This window comes from Anser brachyrhynchus (assembly GCF_964034855.1).
Source record: "Anser brachyrhynchus genome assembly, chromosome: 12".
Taxonomy (NCBI): domain Eukaryota; kingdom Metazoa; phylum Chordata; class Aves; order Anseriformes; family Anatidae; genus Anser; species Anser brachyrhynchus.
The window spans coordinates 11,132,263-11,151,143 of NC_137707.1; the positions used below are offsets into that span (position 1 = coordinate 11,132,263).

Genomic DNA, 18,881 nt, shown 5'->3' on the forward strand with positions numbered 1-18,881 from the left:
ACCCAGGAGTCCTGAAAGGATGGGCAGACTTTCAATTATTCTTCTATTCACAGCTGTCAATGAACGCTGTCTTTGTCTACTATTGAGGATATAGTATACCTATATATCTAAAGAAAGCTATAACTGAAACCAGATCGGTTTCAAACATTTTATTTAAAGTCTTTAAAATGTCATTTTCCATGATTCCATAAAAAAAAGAAACTGATAATTAATGGCTTACATTCACCTCAGCACTGGGAAAGGATGCTGGGTTTGCCCTTCATAGGCAAGACATCCAGACCATCTGTTACAACTGTGGCCATGAAGCACCCAATCTACAGTTGGGGAATATAATCCTCAATGACTGCAGCATTTGAGAAGAAATTGCCTCTTCCTAATTCCTACTCTGATTCAATACCCATGGGACATGCCTCCACAACAACGCTAATGGAAGAAGGATGCCCAGCTGATGCCAATTTCCCTCTGTCTGCTACCTGCCAGAGGCTGCCTTTGAACACTGCATCCTCACCACTTCATCACCTGCATCACACTGCCAAGCGCTGCACTACCTGCGCTGAGCTTGGATTACGCTCTCCTGACAACAATAAGCAGCACTCGATGAAAGCCTGAGTCTGGCACGATTTATGCTTGTGAACCATACACAATTTTTCAGAAACACTGCCTGCTGTAATCCTTCACTGAAAAACTAGTCACGTAGTGATTTACCTGACTGCAACAAAAAAGCGCTGAATTTTTTTCCCTTTTTTTGATAATATTTCACTTTTTAGAGGAAAGAACTGCTTATACAAATTTCTACTTGACTTTACAGACCCATTCAGAATTTCAGATATATAATATAGATCCGTAATGAAAAGCACAAGCAGTAAAAATACATGAGTGATATTTTCTTTGCTAACCACACAGGAAATTGCTTAGTTTTATCAGAAATATGGTCTCTAAATATAATCAGTAAGCTCTTTCCTAAAGAACTGCTGAATACTTTCAGCAGGCTGCAAGATCCATTATTTTTACAGCCTGCATGGATTGTGTGCTGCAGATAAATAAAAGATGCCCTAAGGACTTTGCACTCCAAGTGACTGCACAAAGTATCCCAGATCCCTTTATTTCTCACAAGAGCTGTCACATTTAGGGTTTTATTTCAACATGCAGTTCCTGAAGTGTTTTAATGAGAATTCAGCTTTTGTCTATAAGTTGAGTTTCAGCCCCCATAGTTACATGGGAAAACATCAAAACCTGATCACAAATTGACTCTAGTAGTTCAAAAGCCAGAGGCACAAAACAGAAAAAAAAACACTTGGATTTTCCAGTAGAGTCCCTTGCCTTAATGTCCAACCAGTACCATGGTTCTAGAGCAGTGCACATCTGACACTTTAGTTCCTTCTGTGTGGCACTGCAGCAGCAGCACGTAACACATTGCCCAGAAATCAGTGTTAAACACAGGAAAGATCCCCTCCATGCACTTGGACTAATACTACGTAAAATCACAGACCACCACTGAAACCATTAACGCACCAGTTTAAAACCCAGTTTTAAAGGGAAAGGGGATTGCCTTTCCTAGACCACTAGCAATATCCACCAAGGAGCGATTCCCTTCAGCTGTTTGGAGACCCATAGTGTTAACCCATCCCAATGATTCCCCAAAATGCCAAGCCACAACACGCACAGCTCACGGCCATGCTACAATAGTTGTTTTGTTTTCAGCAGTACTCCACTGGGCTCGGTGTCACCAGCAGGCGCCCTCGGTCACTGTGGCTCTGCCCGCCTGGGCTGTGAATGCCCTCACAAAGGACAGTCTGAGTTCTGCCATCTCGGACAGAACTCCCCAGCAGCAGCTTACAGCACTGCATTCAAAGTGCAGCTGGGAAAAGACTTACTCAATATTAAAGAAAAAAAAAAAAAAAGCGCATAAATTCCTATATTATAGGACTTTTTTTTCCCTTCTGTCTGCATCCTATTACATCACTATAGTCAGCTGCAGCAGTATGCATTCTTTCCCATATACAGCATGTCATTTTGTCACCTCTTATATCTAGGTTGTTGCCTTTTTTTTTCCTTTCACAATAATTCTTGAAGTGATGTTATTCCATGAGAACCACAGCTTTTGTTTAAGAAGTATGTTCCTAACCCTCATGGGTGTTTTAGAAAATTTTCTTAATCTGAACCATGAAGCCTTAAAAAAAAAAAAATACAAAACCCAGAAGGCAAGTAAAATAGCCTGAAATATACCATCTTTAAGAGCTTATGATTCGATCCAGTATCACGATGTTTTGTGTTGTTTTTTTTTTAAACAATATTGAGAGTTGTTTCCATATCCTAGAAAAATGGGAAAGAAAAAAAAGAAAAGTAGGAAGAAATGGCTGTCTTTCTTTACCTCTCCAGTCAAGTTAACGCATCTCGGCAGCGCTGCGCGGGCACGTGAAAGCAGCCCCGGGGCTGAGGGGACGCGTGCGACCAGCAGCACTGCAGCAGATCACCCAAGGTCTCACTGACTTTGGCAGTGCTGCAGGGGTCATTTTTTCACACGAGCGAGCAGCTCCCAGCCAATTTTATGGGCCAATTTCTCTAAGTTAAGAACAAAAAGGCTTTTCTTTAATGTCAAGCAGGCGTAGCTGTGAGATCTACCTTTCTTCTCTCCCCCATCACAAAACATTGTTATTATGAATAAACAAAAAATAAATTCATGGAATTTGTCGAGTTCAGAGCTCACAAATATCTCTTTTACAAATTCGCAACTGACTCCAGAAAGAGGATTTTGTTCCAAGGGTTGGTATTTTTGCAGGATGTCCTTTCAAGACTCACGGGTGCTACAGAACACAACGCTGGGCTGAAGGCAGTTTCTGTTCTGCTGAAAACTGATGCTTCTTTAAGGTTAGGAATTTGAGAGAGCTGAGCAAGTGACTATCACTTTTTTTTCCTTCATTATTAGCAGAAATATTTTCACAAATTAGTGTTCTTTTTCTCCTTTTTGTTCTTTGTGCCACTTACTCTACTTGAGGTTGTAATCATTTTTGGTACACCACCTTCTGTCATGCTTGAGAAGTTGATAATTTCAGTCAAGACTAAAGAACAAGATCTTATGGAACTTCAGTAAATATATTTTTTTTCCCTCATAAAATAATACAGCAGGAGGAAGCGTTTTATTATATGGAAGAGGCCAGAATTATTCCGCTCGGTCCCAGCAAGACAAGAGGAAGAAGAGCAAAGTGCTCAGCCCAGCTGACCCAGATTCATCTCCGTCATCCACTACAAGAGTGGATGTCAAGATAAAAATCCTGGGAAAGCCAAAGCAATTGCCACACACAGTAACAGGTCTGAGAAGAGACTTCACTTGGTCTGCTGGTTCATACATGAATTATGAACTCCGTTAGCCTCAGTCAGGATTTTAACTTGAGCGAGTTTAAGAGCGTGCTTTTGGTTTGTGGCCAAGATCAAAAACTTCTGTACTCTTTTCTGCCTTAAGCCCCTAGTGCCACTCACAGGGACAGCGGAAGGTCAGAGGCCACAAACAACAAAGGCACCCAGGTGTGGTGGCAGGTACCCAAGACAGACATGCTGGATGTTATTTATATACTTCTCTGAAGGAGTTTCTACACTTAAAGTAAGAACTACAAAAGCAACACAGAATCAGAGCGTTTAGTGCAAGGCAATCTTTCACTGGTTTGGGTGACAGCGGAAGCATTCCCATTGCACATGTTGGAAGTGTCCTGTATATGCAATTTCACACTGCATAATATGAAAAAAGGCTAAAAATATTTCTTCTGCCGTTGCCACTGCAGTAACAAACATGCCTTACCCTGAACAAAGCAATTAAACAGAAGTGTTACATTGTGATTGTCTTCTGGTATGTTCTTTATCATCATTTGTCCCTTCTCAATAGGCTGTCCCTGCTTCTCCTCACGGCATAGCTCAGCAAGTGCAAAAAAGCCATTATCTCTTGCACTTTTCACTCAAATTTCAGCTCCTAGCAAATCATACCTGCTCAGTCACGTCCTACACTCCTGGACACATTCAGGGGTAAAGTCTTCCTTTCAGACATGTTTGCTGTAAGTCCCAGCCCTTGATTTCCATCACACTTCACTTACCCCACTTCAGATGGCTCAGCCTCATTCTATCCTCTGCTTTTGTGGCTGGTGAAATGCACTGAGCACCTGGAGCAAGCGAGGGGTGCACAGCAACACAAGTGTGTATTCACGGGCTTTGCCCAAGTTGTTGTGCTGTGTGAATGCATCAGCCCCTCTGTTGGATTGATCCGAAGGTGGGGGGAACATTGCCCACATGGGAAGCTCATGATTCAGCCTTGGTAGTTGAGGTGGTGTTTGTTGTAGTTGCTTAGTGCTGGTTTGTTGGAATTGGTCGCACAGCTTCCCAGTACCTGGCTGATATCTCCCAGTCAAGGTTAAGGCTATATTATTTCCAAAAGGAATTTATATATATAAACATACATATGCATGGATCTAAAGATCTTATTCTGTATTATAAGACATGAATACATGTGATTTAAGCATTAGTTTCCTTTAGGTTTGAATATGTAGCTTTGCTGCAAGAAGCTCTAGCAAAGGCCACAGAGGAGTGGAAAGAGTGACTGTTTTACAAGAAAGAATTCCTTTTTTCCACCTATTCACTTCTCAGAAGAACAAAATAAATGTAGTGAGTATCAGGAGTACCAGCAGTAGTAAAGCTGGAACAAATTATCCCTGACACAGTGAGCTCAGTAATGCGACTCTCCCGGCACCGCACAGCCAGTTTTGTTCTCACTGTGGAATTGCTCTCCAAATTCCCTTCAGTTCTTGCTGACCAGGGTTTGCTTAGAAATACCTATTTGTGGGTAAAGCATTTGCCTTACTGCTAAATCTACTGGCCTAAGAACAAGGTACCTCCTTAAAATTCTGCTTCTCATCAGGCAGTTTCTGGCATCTCCTCTTCTTGAAGCATTTCAGTATCTCCACCATATCTATTTTTAAACACGTCTACACTGAGTGAAGCGAAGGTACTTCCCAGGCACATTGCCATATCCATGGCACGTTTCCATAAGAACATTTTGTTGTCAGAAGGGGCGTAGCACTTCCACTCCAGCTGATACGACTTTAGCACATGTTGCATGAGCAAAATAATAGGAAATCCTAATGAGTTTGGAACAGAGTTTTGCCTTATACTCACCGATGAAGGACATTAGATTTTTAAATATAACTACTTAATTTAACCAAAAATTTCAGTGAATGTTTGCATGAAATGAGCCTCCAGAAGGCTGCCAGTTCCTCCTGTCCTGCTCCTACAGATGGCTATACCTCAATTTAACCTTGACTAAATGACGTACTGGCTATTCCTGGTGTAACGCAGCCTCATGCACAAGGAGAGCTGTGTTGGAGGTCTTGCCATAGCAGGAGGGTGTTACTCCAAGATGTGTTGTGCCACAGATCTCTCCTCTCCTCAGCTCTTTGGGTCCAAGCCACAGTTTTTTGCTGTCAGCAGGCTCTCTGCCACCCCGTGCTCAGGCTCTCAGTGCTGAGCAATGCCCTCTCCTTGGGATGGAAACCCAAAGCACGGAGTGAGTCAGGGCTTTGTCAAGGCCAAATGCGCACATCTAAAAGCACAGCAAGCTGCCAACTTTCTGTCTGTGCATTTAGACTGCACTTTATCACTGCTGCCACCTTGTCACTGTGGTCGCACCTCACCAGCACTCAACTCTCTCTCCCCTGGGTTCAATGTCATGGCCTGATGACACTGCTTCCAGCCACTGATCTCTCCATTTCCCCCCTCTTTCCAGCCCACCACAGATCTTCCCATTACAGCCAAAGTACCTGAGCAGGTAGAGAAAACCCAGGCATGAAGACAGCCTGAAAGCACCTCAGTGCTCAGGGACCTCCAGAGATACTGCACTGCACGTGAGCTTGAAGATTTTCTCAATTTCTTGTCTGTTACCACTTGGGATATCATGCTGTGGTGGGATTTTCTCCTTTCTACACGTAATGACACAATGATAAGGTGACAAAAATCGCGTGGAGGTGGAAACACTTGCACACAGCTTACTGAAGGATGGGCATTTGCATTCACTGCTTGCTACCAAAAGTAGCAGGAGCTACTTGAACATGAGAGCGCTGGTCAGGGGCAGGCACGGGGTGGGTCAGGGGCTCAGCAGTGGGGTGTTCAGGCAGTTCAGCACTGGGGTTGCCAGAGCAGGAATGCTGGCCCATCCCAAGCAGGAAGTTAAAACCTACAGGTCTATTGAGACGAGCAGCAGAATGTCCCAAATTCTGTGTATTCCCCAAAATACCACTGGCTCCTTCCAAAACTGCATTATTTCCAGGTGCATTGATCTGTGAAAAATAGAGATATACTGGTGTTGTGCTGGCAGGTAGGGGATCATCTTTAAGTGTCCTTGTAACTTAAGGTCTTCATACATACAAGTAGTACGCAGCACTATGAGGGATTTCGTCAGGACAGTTTTTAAGCTCCTAGGCAGTTATTTCTTTTTCAGCTTCAATTCAGATGTTGCTGCAGTTCTTGAACAGGGCATAACCAGTGTCTTCCAGAAATGCTTATTTGTTTTTAGAGGGTTGTGACACTTCAGTCACCAGTAGAAACTATGACCAAAAAAATTCATAAATTTCATCATTATGTAGTATTATGTATGCTTTAGCAATACGTTAACTCTTCATCCATCTTCTTGAAAGGTTTGCCTACTCCATTCCAGCCACGTAGCTTCCCAGTACGGAAGGCCCAGAACAAATCTGTTAACTCTGAAAATCATTGTGCAACTCAATTGCATCAGGACATTCCTTCAGCACAAGCTGCCATGATTCCTTATCTGACTTTTTTTTTTTTTTTAGTGCATAAAAAGCACTTCTGGTCCCAAAAGCAACACCCAAGCACCCATCAAGGGAGGCTGTTTCCTCACAGAGAATCAGGGAAGGAACAGAATTATACAAACCAAGAAAAATGTCAGTTCTAAAACTTGTAGGTCTCAGAGGGAAAGGAAAGGGAAGGGCAGAGGTACCCATACCAGTCCTGGCACTGCTCCTGCCTGCATCCCATCTGAGTGACCTCCAGTTTGTGATTACTCCCTTCCCCCTGTTATTTACACAAGAGTTAAATTTGGACATCCTCCTGCTCAGCCGCCGGAGCAGCTCGCTGCAGGAGGAAGCAGCCGGCCTGGCCCCCCACCTTTCTTTCTGCTCCGTTACTGGCTGGGCACATCCTCCTGCCTTCCTCCCGCCGCAGTCCTTGCTCTCCAGAGGGGAAGGAAGGAAGAGCGCAAGCAGGAAGAGGTGGGTGTTGTATTTCCCTCACGTAGCTCCCTGCATCTTCCCAGGTTGTCTTATTCGTTCCCATCTCTCCATACACAATCCATGGTGCCAGAGGGGTGTCCCTGCACCCCTCCCTGGGGCAGACTGAGGGGATTCGCACAGCTGCACTTAGTTACCCCAATAAATGCTCTGCACCAAGGGGAGCTACCATCAGCCACAGTCCTTTCCTTGCACAGGAGAGGGTGTGAATTTTAGCAGAGCACCTTCCATTTGGTAGTCAGGTGGTAGCTGCACGAGGCTCTGTAGCACAAGGAAGATTTTAAACAGCCTCGAGTTGGTCTTTCATCGCTTCCCTTGTACATGCGGCTCCCCTCTGGACACAAGCATGCCCCTACCTTGCATTTTACCACTTTATAAGGAGACACGGCAATGACCTCAGCCACCGCACAGCATCCCACCCTGTCTGCAGAGGACAGGGTCACTGTCACAGGAAGGCCCTATGCATCACTAGGACAGCGGTACCCCAAAAAGTGACATCAGGCAGGAGGGCGCTGGCCAACAGATTGAGTATCACTAGCAGGCAGGCAAGCCAGCTACAGACGTCACTTGCTGAGCTTTAACAGCACATCAGCAAATCTTTTCTTCTTTTTACATGGCTTTCAGGTACCACGTAACATTTAATAACATCACTTCAAAGGTGTTATCAACATTTTGGTGATATTTAGCGTTTTTCTTCAAAAGGCAGCTGTGACTCTCAAGTTGCATCTAAAGAGAAAGTGATTGTGGCCTTCCTCTGGCAGCAGAAGGACTCTCTAAAAGGTGAACAGGAGTATCCTTAAAGGTTACTGATTAAAATGGAAACTTGAAAAGAAGTCTGGTCAATGTCATGACTTTTTAAACTGATTTTACAACTGTGGGGTGTCTGCATCAGTTTCTTTAATCTGCACCAGTACTTCCTTTCTACTGTGCAGGGACAACACTACTTTCAGCTGCTGCACCACAGATGAAGCAGCCTGGGGGTGCTTTGTAGCTGGGTTCAGTTGTAATGTTGAAAAGACTGCTTTTATTCCTGACATAGCACCAGTAAGGAGCTATGCCCTTCCACAAACTGACACATCAGTGAATAGAAAAGGCACAGCAAGTGTCCAGCCACATCATCCCAAGACTGTATCTTTGTTGAATTATATATTATTGCATTTAGTTCGATTCTGTGGTTTGTCATTACAGTGCTACACTAACACTTTAATACCCAGGGAATAGTTTCACCCGTGGTGAAACCCTCATGCAACAAGCAGCCTATTGCTTCACAAAGCCTGAAACCCTCTGGGTCCTCCAGCAGGGATCTGCGAGCTGCAGAGCTCCCCTGTGGCTGTTCACCCTCCCACTTTTTCCAGGAAGCAGCCACCTGCTTATCAGTTGCAGGAGATGTCTATTTTCTACCCTAATTTCATTTTAAACCACAGATAGATTATCTGCCTCAACACACGTGCTGCAAACCCATAGCTACATACGAGCACAACCAGCTGGGTTCTCTGCACTCACAGAAGCTGCTTTCAGAAATGCAAGAGCAGAATTGAAGCAAAACGCAGCAAAATTTGGAATGCCTGGATTCATTTATGGAACGTGTTATCCGCTGCAAGCTGAAAAACACTTATAAAGCAGAGGGGAGGAAGCAAACTTAGATTTGCTGACACACAGGTTCAAAGACTGCAGAGAAACTCATTTAGATGCCAATAACTCATTAACAACTGGTATCCAGTTCTTGGTTTGGGTTGATTTTTTTTGTTTTTGGTAACTGTACTGATAAGAAATGCAGTTCAACATCATAGGCTGAAAGTCAGTTTTGCAAGTGAGGCTTTTAACACCAGCTCATAAAGGAAGAAAAGCCTCAGCTGAGTTCTATGGCATAAGGTCTTCACACCCTTTTGGGAAAGAGTGCTATTTAAATATTGCTCAAATGGTCCCCAGTCTGACCAACACCAAGAAGTCCCTCTCCAGAATCTGCGCGGTTACAAGGCCTCGTCTCACGCAGGGCAGCTCCCACTGCTCCTGGAGGACGACCATGCCCTGGCCCCCCACACACAAAGAGCGTCTGCGACACCCAGCACTCCCTGGGCTCATGTGCTGACCGAACGAAATTAGAGGGACAAAGTCCACATTGTCCCACATTGCAGTCACACCACAATATCCCCCTAAGATCTACGGGCAATGACTAAGCAGCACATATATTGCAAACATTAAATGTTAATAGATTTCTAATATTTCCAGACTTTGAAGTGACTTTTGCAAGCACAACCTTTAATTTGCCCCTGTGATGAGAGCCCCTCTTGGCCCCTACATTATAAATAATCCTACTTTTGGAAAAAAAAAATTTGAACTCCCATCCTCAGAAGGAGATGAAAAATCTTTATCAAAAAGACATTTTTAACTCCTTTCAATAAAATATTTGGGCATGGCAGGTGGCAGCAGGCAGTTTTTCAAGCTGCCTGAATTCATGCCACAAAACCTCTAAACACAGATGTTCACCATATCTCTGAAGTGCTTCAGCAGATCTGAGTACACTCTTACCCTGCCTGATTTCTGATAAATGGTAGCGTTTTCCCCAGGGCTTAATCAGATAAAATAAGCAAGTGAAACCTAGTAAAGAGGTGTTGGGGCAGGAGATGGGGTGCGGTGTTTGGGTTTGTTTGCCTTTACAAAAAATAAAAAATAAAATGAGTTTCTCACTCACTTATCTCACTGCAAACCTTTGTTCCTTCCAGGTAACATCATTGGTTCTGGGATCTTTATTTCGCCCAAAGGGGTTTTGGAGCACACCGGCTCGGTGGGACTCGCTCTCATTATTTGGGTGCTCGGCGGTGGGGTCGCTGCCCTTGGATCACTATGTTACGCTGAGCTAGGAGTTACAATCCCCAAGTCAGGAGGGGACTATTCCTACGTCACTGAGATTTTTGGTGGGTTAGCTGGGTAAGTACCATATCTCCTCAAAGTCACTTGAAAACACATTTGCATTAAGTATTTAGTGAGGAAAAGACATCTGATTTGGAAAAGACATCTGACTTGGAAGAAACAGAACATTTGTCGATAACATGCTTTTGTAAAGTCATCCTTTCTGTTCTCACTCGAAATATCCCATCGCCCCTATACAGGGCTCCTGATTCTGCCTTCAGACTGGAGGCGATGGATGCTTCCACTTTCCTCTCCAACTCAATCAAATCAATGACAGGAAAGAACAACACTATAAACGATGCTGTGTCCGCATGACATTCCTGCGCGCAAGCCACGAGTGCAAGCACATTGTATTTGAGGAGCTTCACACACCAGGGTTACCAGGCTGGAGCTGCTTCCCATAAACCAAAGCCCTCCATTAGCTAGTGGTGGGAAGGCAGCAAATAATGCTATGGCATTACACTGGAAGATCTTCCTGAAGCAGAATACAGAAAGTTTCTCAAGGAGGAATTTGGCCCACAGAAGTGGCTTGGGCACAGATGCTAGCTTGTAGCTCCACTTCCTCAGCTGCAGCTGCACAAAGCACCAAGCCTTGTAAACACAAACGGGGGGATGCTAACTCAGGGAATGGCTTCTCTTTGAAAATACAGCTAAGAGTAGTGCAGCTAAAGGAGGAAGAGACAAGTAAAAAGATGTCATATTTTATATTTTACTGTATATTTTATTGTGTATTTAACAAGGAAACTTAAATTGTCCCCCTGTACTCACAGCTCAGTAGAGGAACACCAAAATGTTGTGGCCAGTTCATTAATTCACAAGTAATGATGCCGTGCAATGTGTTGGTGTTTCATTTGCAAAAAAAAATAAATACAATAACTGCAAACTAGAGAAAGCAAACCAGACAGAAAAGAAGCTCACCACAGTTTGTCTAGCTGCTGAAGATCAGGACAGGCATAATGCAAGCAGGCAGTCACCCTGTCCCACTAGCTGTACCCTTGCTCATGGCTGCCACGGTGCAGCACCACCCGAACACCCTGCACAGCCAGCACCTGAAGACCCGCTGGATGGCAAGGTGGTTTTCTGATGCTTGTCACCCTTGAGCCACTGCCTTATACTGGTTCAGCAGCACTATCACAAGCACTCTGTTTTCTACTCCAGAAGCACACGTGCCCCCAGCACTCATCGGCGGGTCTGAGCTGAAAGCAGGGCTTTGGGAACCTGCACAACACCACGCCCCAGAAAAAGAAATGCTCCGTTCTCCAAAGTTCATTTTTGTCTTCTGATCCAATCCTTCTATAGCAGAGTAACTGATTTAGCACACACAACTTTAGTCCATCTGCCAAAGGAATTTCTGAGACCCCCCCCCAATGACAGGTCTGGCTGGTTTGGTCTATTCACACAGAAGACATTTATTGCAGGAGCATGAGATGTACCCACCCAGACCCCAACATCTCCTCTCACTTTTATTGTCTTGTCCCTAACCTTCCTGCACACAAAATCCACAGCACCACCCCCAATCCTGTTTTCCCTCATTAGGTATAAGGAACAAGGAAGAACTGTTTGATCATAGCAGCCTTCAGAGTACTCAGTGCAGCATGTCCTGTGCCTGGCAGTATTGGTGTTTGGCTGAGGAGGGGGTGCAGGGGATGAGGATGGAAATTGTAATGCTGCTAAGTGGGATGTAAAAAGATGAAGGGAATAAAAGAGAAACAGCGGGAGAGAGGCACTCTCAAAGTGCGGAAGCTCTCTCTGCATGGCTGGGCTCCACGTCAAAGCACAGTGCATGAAATGCTGTGCAGCAGCAGGGAAACACGTGCGCAGGTTGTTCTGCAGGAGGGACGCAGCACCTACCCCAAACGCACAATGACAGCTCAGGAGGCAACACAATGAGAAAGTCTGGGAGCACATTTGGGAGAACAGGTTAAAGACCCAGAGGTCTTTAAAAAGGGTTGGAACACACACCAGGGCTGTACCCGTGGGTTACTGCTGGTACCCCAGCGGCACATGGGGGCCAGGGGCCTTTGGCTGCTCTCACCTCTGCACAAGCTCAGCCTTTCCAGCAGCATGTCCAGGGAGAAGGACAAGACAAGGGAGAAGGGAGACAAGAGAAGGGAGAAGGACAAGACTCTTCTTGCTCCAGGCTCTGGGCTGGTACCAGAGAACAGACTTTCCACTTTTAGCTTCATTTGGAAGCATCTTGGTTTTAAATAGCATTTGTACATGGGCAAACTAAGCACAGGGAACTCGTCACATCCCATGCTGCTGAGCAATGTAGCTGAGCCCAGTTAATTTGCTTGCATAGGTACTTGCATGTTTACGCAGGTCAGAAAACTAACTTTACCCAAAATAGTAAGCAAGCTTAATAGGTGTATTTGCAGAAGAAAACAACTAAGTTCAGCTTCATGAAAAACCCACTAGTATATTTCTGATAAATACAACTTCCTTTTGGATGCTCAGCAATGGCATTGCAACTAATGTAGCTTTCACCAGCACTGATTGATGACTGAACATACACCCCTACTATAAAACCATTAAGTGTTGAAGTCAGCAGAGAACTCTAACCCAAAGCTTTGATAAATGTTACTTCAAACCACAAGTAAAACACACTTCAAATGTACTTCTGTATTTCCTTTTTGTTGTTGTTGCACAATCTAAAGTTTGCAAAGGCAATAATTCTTTCAGCAACACAGGATAATATGAATAATGTTCAAACTGGCTCAAATGTCCTTGAACTTATTCAGCTTCTCCTGTGATAGGATGATCTGAGCAACAGTTTCTATCACAAATTGCATTCCTTTGTTAATGACACCCAGGTACTGTACACTCTGCCTTTCTGGTTTTATAGGTGTTGTGGTTTAACCCGGCTGGCAGCTAAACACCACACAGCCGTTTGCTCACCCTCCCCCCTCCCTCTCTGGGATGGGGGGAGAGAAACGGGAAAGTGAAGCCTGTGAGTTGAGATAAAGACAGTTTATTAAGACAGGAAAATAATAATAACAATAATAATAATAATAGTGATAATGGTAATAGTATTAACAATAATAATGTGTAAGAAAACAAGTGATGCACAATGCAATTGCTCACCACCCGCTGACCGATGCCCAGCCTATTCCCGAGCAGCCGGCCCCCCCACCCCGGCCAGCCACCCCTATATATTGTTTAGCATGACGTCAGATGGTATGGAATACCCCTTTGGCCAGTTTGGGTCAGCTGTCCTGGGTCTGTCCCCTCCCAGCTCCTGCTGCACCCCCAGCCTGCTCGCTGGCAGGACAGAGCGAGAAGCCGAAAAGTCCTTGGCCTGGTGTAAACACTGCTCTGCAACAATTAAAACATCAGCATGTTATCAGCGCTCTTCTCATCCTAATCCAAACATAGCACCCTACCAGCTACTATGAGCTACTTAACTCTGTCCTAACTGGAACCAGGACAGATATCCACCCCTTATTCCATACCATTTATGTCATGCTCAGGTTACACTCTGTCCAATACATTCTAATTAATCACCATTTTCATCTATGATATATAGCAATCATGGTAGTGATGACATACATTATTATATAATAATTAACATACTACAATTCAACTCATGGGCTATTCTCACCCAGTATCAAATCCCCTTGAGGTACACACCGGACCTCCCCATTCTTTTGCATTACCCACCAAGTGCATCCAGGTCCCTGAGCAAAAGCAATTCCACGAATGGGTTTGCCTTTTCCTGAGGCAGGAGTAGCCCAGACTGTTTTACCCAGCATGTTTCTTACGTGCACTACAGGAACTTTATCCCCTTCTACAGTGCGTAACAGGTTTGATTGGGCAGGTCCAGCTCGGTTGGCAGATCCCCTGGTATTGACTAACCAGGTGGCCTTTGCCAAATGTGTATCCCAATTTTTGAATGTCCCAGCACCCATTGCTTTCAGTGTAGTCTTCAACAGTCCATTGTATCGTTCAACTTTTCCAGAGGCTGGTGCATGATAGGGGATGTGATACACCCACTCAATACCATGTTCTTTGGCCCAAGTGTCTATAAGGTTGTTTCGGAAATGAGTCCCGTTGTCTGACTCAATTCTCTCTGGGGTGCCATGTCGCCATAAGACTTGCTTTTCAAGGCCCAGGATAGTGTTCCGGGCGGTGGCATGGGGCACAGGATATGTTTCCAGCCATCCGGTGGTTGCTTCCACCATTGTAAGTACGTGGCGCTTGCCGTTGCGGGTTTGAGGGAGTGTGATGTAATCAATCTGCCAGGCCTCTCCATATTTATATTTCAGCCATCGTCCTCCATACCAAAGAGGTTTTGACCGTTTGGCTTGCTTGATTGCAGCACATGTTTCACAGTCATGAATAACCTGTGCTATAGTGTCCATGGTCAGGTCCACCCCTCGATCACGAGCCCATCTGTAGGTTGCATCTCTACCTTGATGGCCTGAGGTGTCATGGGCCCATCGGGCTATAAATAATTCACCTTTATGTTGCCAGTCCAGGTCCACCTGAGCCACTTCAATCTTAGCAGCCTGATCCACCTGCTGGTTGTTTTGGTGTTCTTCAGTAGCCCGATTCTTGGGCACATGAGCATCTACATGGCGTACCTTTACAACCAGGTTCTCTACCCGGGCAGCAATATCTTGCCACAATGCCGCAGCCCAGATGGGCTTGCCCCTGCGCTGCCAGTTGTTCTGCTTCCATTGCTGTAACCACCCCCACAGGGCATTTGCTACCATCCATGAATCAGTATAGAGATAGAGAACTGGCCACTTTTCTCGTTCAGCAATATCTAAAGCCAGCTGAATGGCTTTTACTTCTGCAAACTGACTCGATTCACCTTCTCCCTCAGCAGCTTCTGCAACTCGTCGTGTAGGACTCCATACAGCAGCTTTCCATCTCCGATGCTTTCCCACAATACGACAGGACCCGTCAGTGAACAAGGCATATTTCTTCTCATTTTCCGGTAGCTTGTTGTACAGGGGGGCTTCTTCAGCACGAACCACCTCCTCCTCTGGTGATATCCCAAAGTATTTGCCTTCTGGCCAGTCCATAATCACCTCCAAGATTCCTGGGCGACTGGGGTTTCCTATTCGAGCCCGCTGAGTAATCAGTGCAACCCACTTGCTCCATGTAGCATCAGTTGCATGATGCGTAGAGGGGACCCTTCCTTTGAACATCCAGCCTAGTACCGGCAGTCGGGGTGCCAGGAGGAGCTGCGCTTCAGTACCGACCACTTCCGAAGCAGATCGAACTCCTTCATATGCTGCCAATATCTCCTTTTCAGTTGGAGTATAGCGGGCTTCAGATCCTCTGTATCCCCGACTCCAAAACCCCAGGGGTCGACCTCGAGTTTCCCCAGGTTCTTTCTGCCAGAGGCTCCAGGTGGGACCATTCTCTCCGGCTGCGGTGTAGAGCACATTCTTTACATCTGGTCCTGTTCGGACTGGCCCGAGGGCTACTGCATGAACTATTTCCTGCTTAATTTGTTCAAAGGCTTGTCGTTGCTCAGGGCCCCATTCAAAAGCATTCTTCTTACGGGTTACTTGGTAGAGCGGGTTTACAATCAGACTGTAATTTGGAATATGCATTCTCCAAAACCCCACGACACCTAGGAAAGTTTGTGTTTCTTTTTTGCTAGTTGGTGGAGACATAGCTGTTATTTTGTTGATCACATCCATTGGGATTTGACGGCGTCCATCTTGCCATTTTATTCCTAAAAACTGGATCTCTCGTGCAGGTCCTTTAACTTTATTCTGTTTTATGGCAAAACCGGCCTTCAGAAGGATTTGGACTATTTTCTTCCCTTTCTCGAAAACTTCTTCTGCAGTGTCACCCCACACAATGATGTCATCGATGTACTGCAGGTGTTCAGGAGCTTCCCCCTGCTCCAGCGCAGACTGGATCAGTCCATGGCAAATGGTAGGGCTGTGTTTCCACCCCTGGGGCAGCCGATTCCAAGTATATTGGACTCCCCTCCAAGTGAAAGCAAACTGTGGCCTGCACTGTGCTGCTAGAGGGATGGAGAAAAATGCATTAGCGATATCAATTGTGGCATACCACTTGGCTGCCTTTGATTCCAGTTCATACTGGAGTTCTAGCATGTCCGGCACTGCAGCACTCAGTGGTGGCGTGACTTCGTTCAGGCCACGATAGTCCACTGTTAGTCTCCACTCACCATTAGACTTTCGCACTGGCCATATGGGACTATTAAAAGGTGAATGAGTCTTGCTGATCACTCCTTGGCTCTCCAGTTGACGAATTAGCTTATGGATGGGACTCAGGGAGTCTCGGTTGGTGCGATATTGCCGCCGGTGCACAGTTGTGGTAGCGATCGGCACTTGCTGTTCTTCAACCCTCAGCAACCCCACAACAGAAGGGTCCTCTGAGAGACCAGGCAAGGTAGACAACTGTTTAATGTCCTCTGTCTCCAAAGCAGCTATGCCAAAAGCCCAGCGGAACCCTTTTGGGTCCTTGAAATATCCTCTTCTAAGATAGTCTATGCCAAGGATGCACGGAGCATCTGGGCCAGTCACAATACGGTGCTTTTGCCACTCATTACCGGTTAGACTCACTTCAGCCTCCAATACAGTTAACTGCTGGGATCCCCCCGTCACACCATAAATACAGATGGGCTCTGGCCCTTTATAGCTTGATGGCATTAGAGTACATTGTGCACCGGTGTCTACCAAAGCCTTATACTTCTGTGCGTCTGACGTGCCAGGCCATCGAATCCACACAGTCCAATAAACTCGATTGTCCCTTTCCTCCCCCTGGCTGGAGGCAGGGCCCCTCTAGTCCTGGTCAGAATCTTCATTTCTGTGTTTAAAGGACTGCCTGCTGGAAGTTGGAGCAGCAAACCTTTCAGAGAACTCCTTTTTCCCAATTGTTTTCCTTTGCAATTCACGTACCCGTGCCTCTAGGGTCGCAGTAGATTTTCCATCCCATTTTCTCATGTCCTCTCCATGGTCACGTAGGTAAAACCACAGGGTGGCGCGGTGTGTGTGCCCACCATATTGTCTTCCTTGCATAGATGAACGTTTACCCCTAATAGCTGAGACACTGGTTTGTACAGGTGGGGAGGAAAATAAACTCTCTTTAAGTTGGTGGATCTCTTCAGAAAGTTTCTCCAAGGTATTCTCTTTTAGCTGGTGAACACTAGTTCGTTCAGGTGAAGGGGAAGATAATCTTTCTTCAAGTTGGTGGATCTTTTCAGAAAGTTTCTCCAAAGCATTCTCTTTTAGCTGGTGGACACTGGTTCGTTCAGGTGAAGGGGAAGATAATCTTTCTTCAAGTTGGTGGATCTTTTCAGAAAGTTTCTCCAAAGCATTCTCTTTTAGCTGGTGGACACTGGTTCGTTCAGGTGAAGGGGAAGATAATCTTTCTTCAAGTTGGTGGATCTTTTCAGAAAGTTTCTCTAAAGCATTCTCTTTTAGCTGGTGGACACTGGTTCGTTCAGGTGGAGGGGAAGATAAATTCTCTTTAAGTTGGTGGACCTCTTCAGAGAGTTTCTCCACAGCTGAGACACAGGCCTTTAGGGAAGAGGAGAGATTTCCTTCGTACTGCCGGAGTATTTTAGTCACTTCATTCACTGTGGGATTCTCCTCCGTTTTCCAGGTTAGTATTGCCAATGAGTTGGCATATGATGATGGGGCACTCCGTACAAACTTCCGCCACATGGGTGGTGTACACTGGACTGCATCTGGATCTGTGGATGTTTGTGCGTCATCTAGGTCCTTATAAATTACTTCCCGTACGGCCAATTCCCTCAGGTACTGAATTCCCTTCTCCATGGTGGTCCATTTGCTTGGTAAACATACAAGTTCTTCCTTGAAGAGATACCTTTCCTTCACAGCTGACAGGAGACGCCTCCAGAGGCTGCGAGATTGTGCTCCATCTCCAATTGCTTTGTCAATGCATGCGTCCCTAGCAAGGGATCCCAGCCGCCTGGCTTCCTTGCCCTCCAATTCCACATAATTGGCTCCCGTGTCCCAGCACCGGAGCAGCCAGGTGACAAGCTGCTCGCCTATACAGCGACCAAAATCTTTTCGCACATCTCGTAGCTCACGCTGGTATAGAGTCCGGGTAATTACTGTTGATTTTCCGACATCCTCATCCTCATCTTCAGTCTCCTGCACCTTTGATGGCTGGTATGGAGTCCGGGTAGTTACTGTTGATTTTTCGCCATCCTCATCCTCATCTTCAGTCTCCTGCACCTTTGATGGCCCAGCCTCGTCTTCACTTCGCCCAGACTTAGCAGAAGACTGTCTGCGTTTTAAACGACCTGAGCCTCTATACCATTTTTTCACCTTGTCTACAGGGGCAACTTGCACTGCTACAGCTCGTTTCTCTGACCCAGCCACAGGGTCTGCCACAGGGGTTGGAATACCCTCTGCGGGGTCAACTTGCACTGCTACAGCTCGTTTCTCTGACCCAGACACAGGGTCTGCCACAGGGCTTGGAATACACTCTGCGGGGTCAACTTGCACTGCTACAGCTCGTTTCTCTGACCCAGACACAGGGTCTGCCACAGGGGTTGGGATACCCTCTGCGGGGTCAACTTGCACTGCTACAGCTCGTTTCTCTGACCCAGCCACAGGAGTGGGAGCAGCTGCACGAGCTGGGGCAGCTGCAGGAGCTGGAGCGGCTGCAGGGGCTGGAGCTGGAGCGGCTGCAGGAGCTGGAGCTGGAGCGGCTGCAGGAGCCGGAACG

General features: G+C 45.9%; 2 protein-coding genes across 6 annotated transcripts in view; one reads left to right on the top strand and one right to left on the bottom strand.

The window, feature by feature from the left end:
- Window positions 1–9,997, bottom strand: part of LOC308176681 (uncharacterized protein) — a 187,945-nt gene extending 177,948 nt beyond the window's left edge. Inside the window, exon 1 of the mRNA XM_080552770.1 lies at window positions 4,083–9,997. The gene's annotated coding sequence lies outside the window, so the exon portion shown is untranslated. The remainder of the gene's footprint in view (window positions 1–4,082) is intronic.
- Window positions 1–18,881, top strand: part of SLC7A10 (solute carrier family 7 member 10) — a 49,115-nt gene that overhangs the window by 14,011 nt on the left and 16,223 nt on the right. For all 5 annotated transcript variants that reach the window (XM_080552748.1, XM_080552750.1, XM_080552751.1 and 2 more), the window contains exon 2: window positions 10,007–10,211. In XM_080552748.1, coding sequence (XP_080408874.1) covers window positions 10,007–10,211 — 205 coding nt within the window. The remainder of the gene's footprint in view (window positions 1–10,006; window positions 10,212–18,881) is intronic.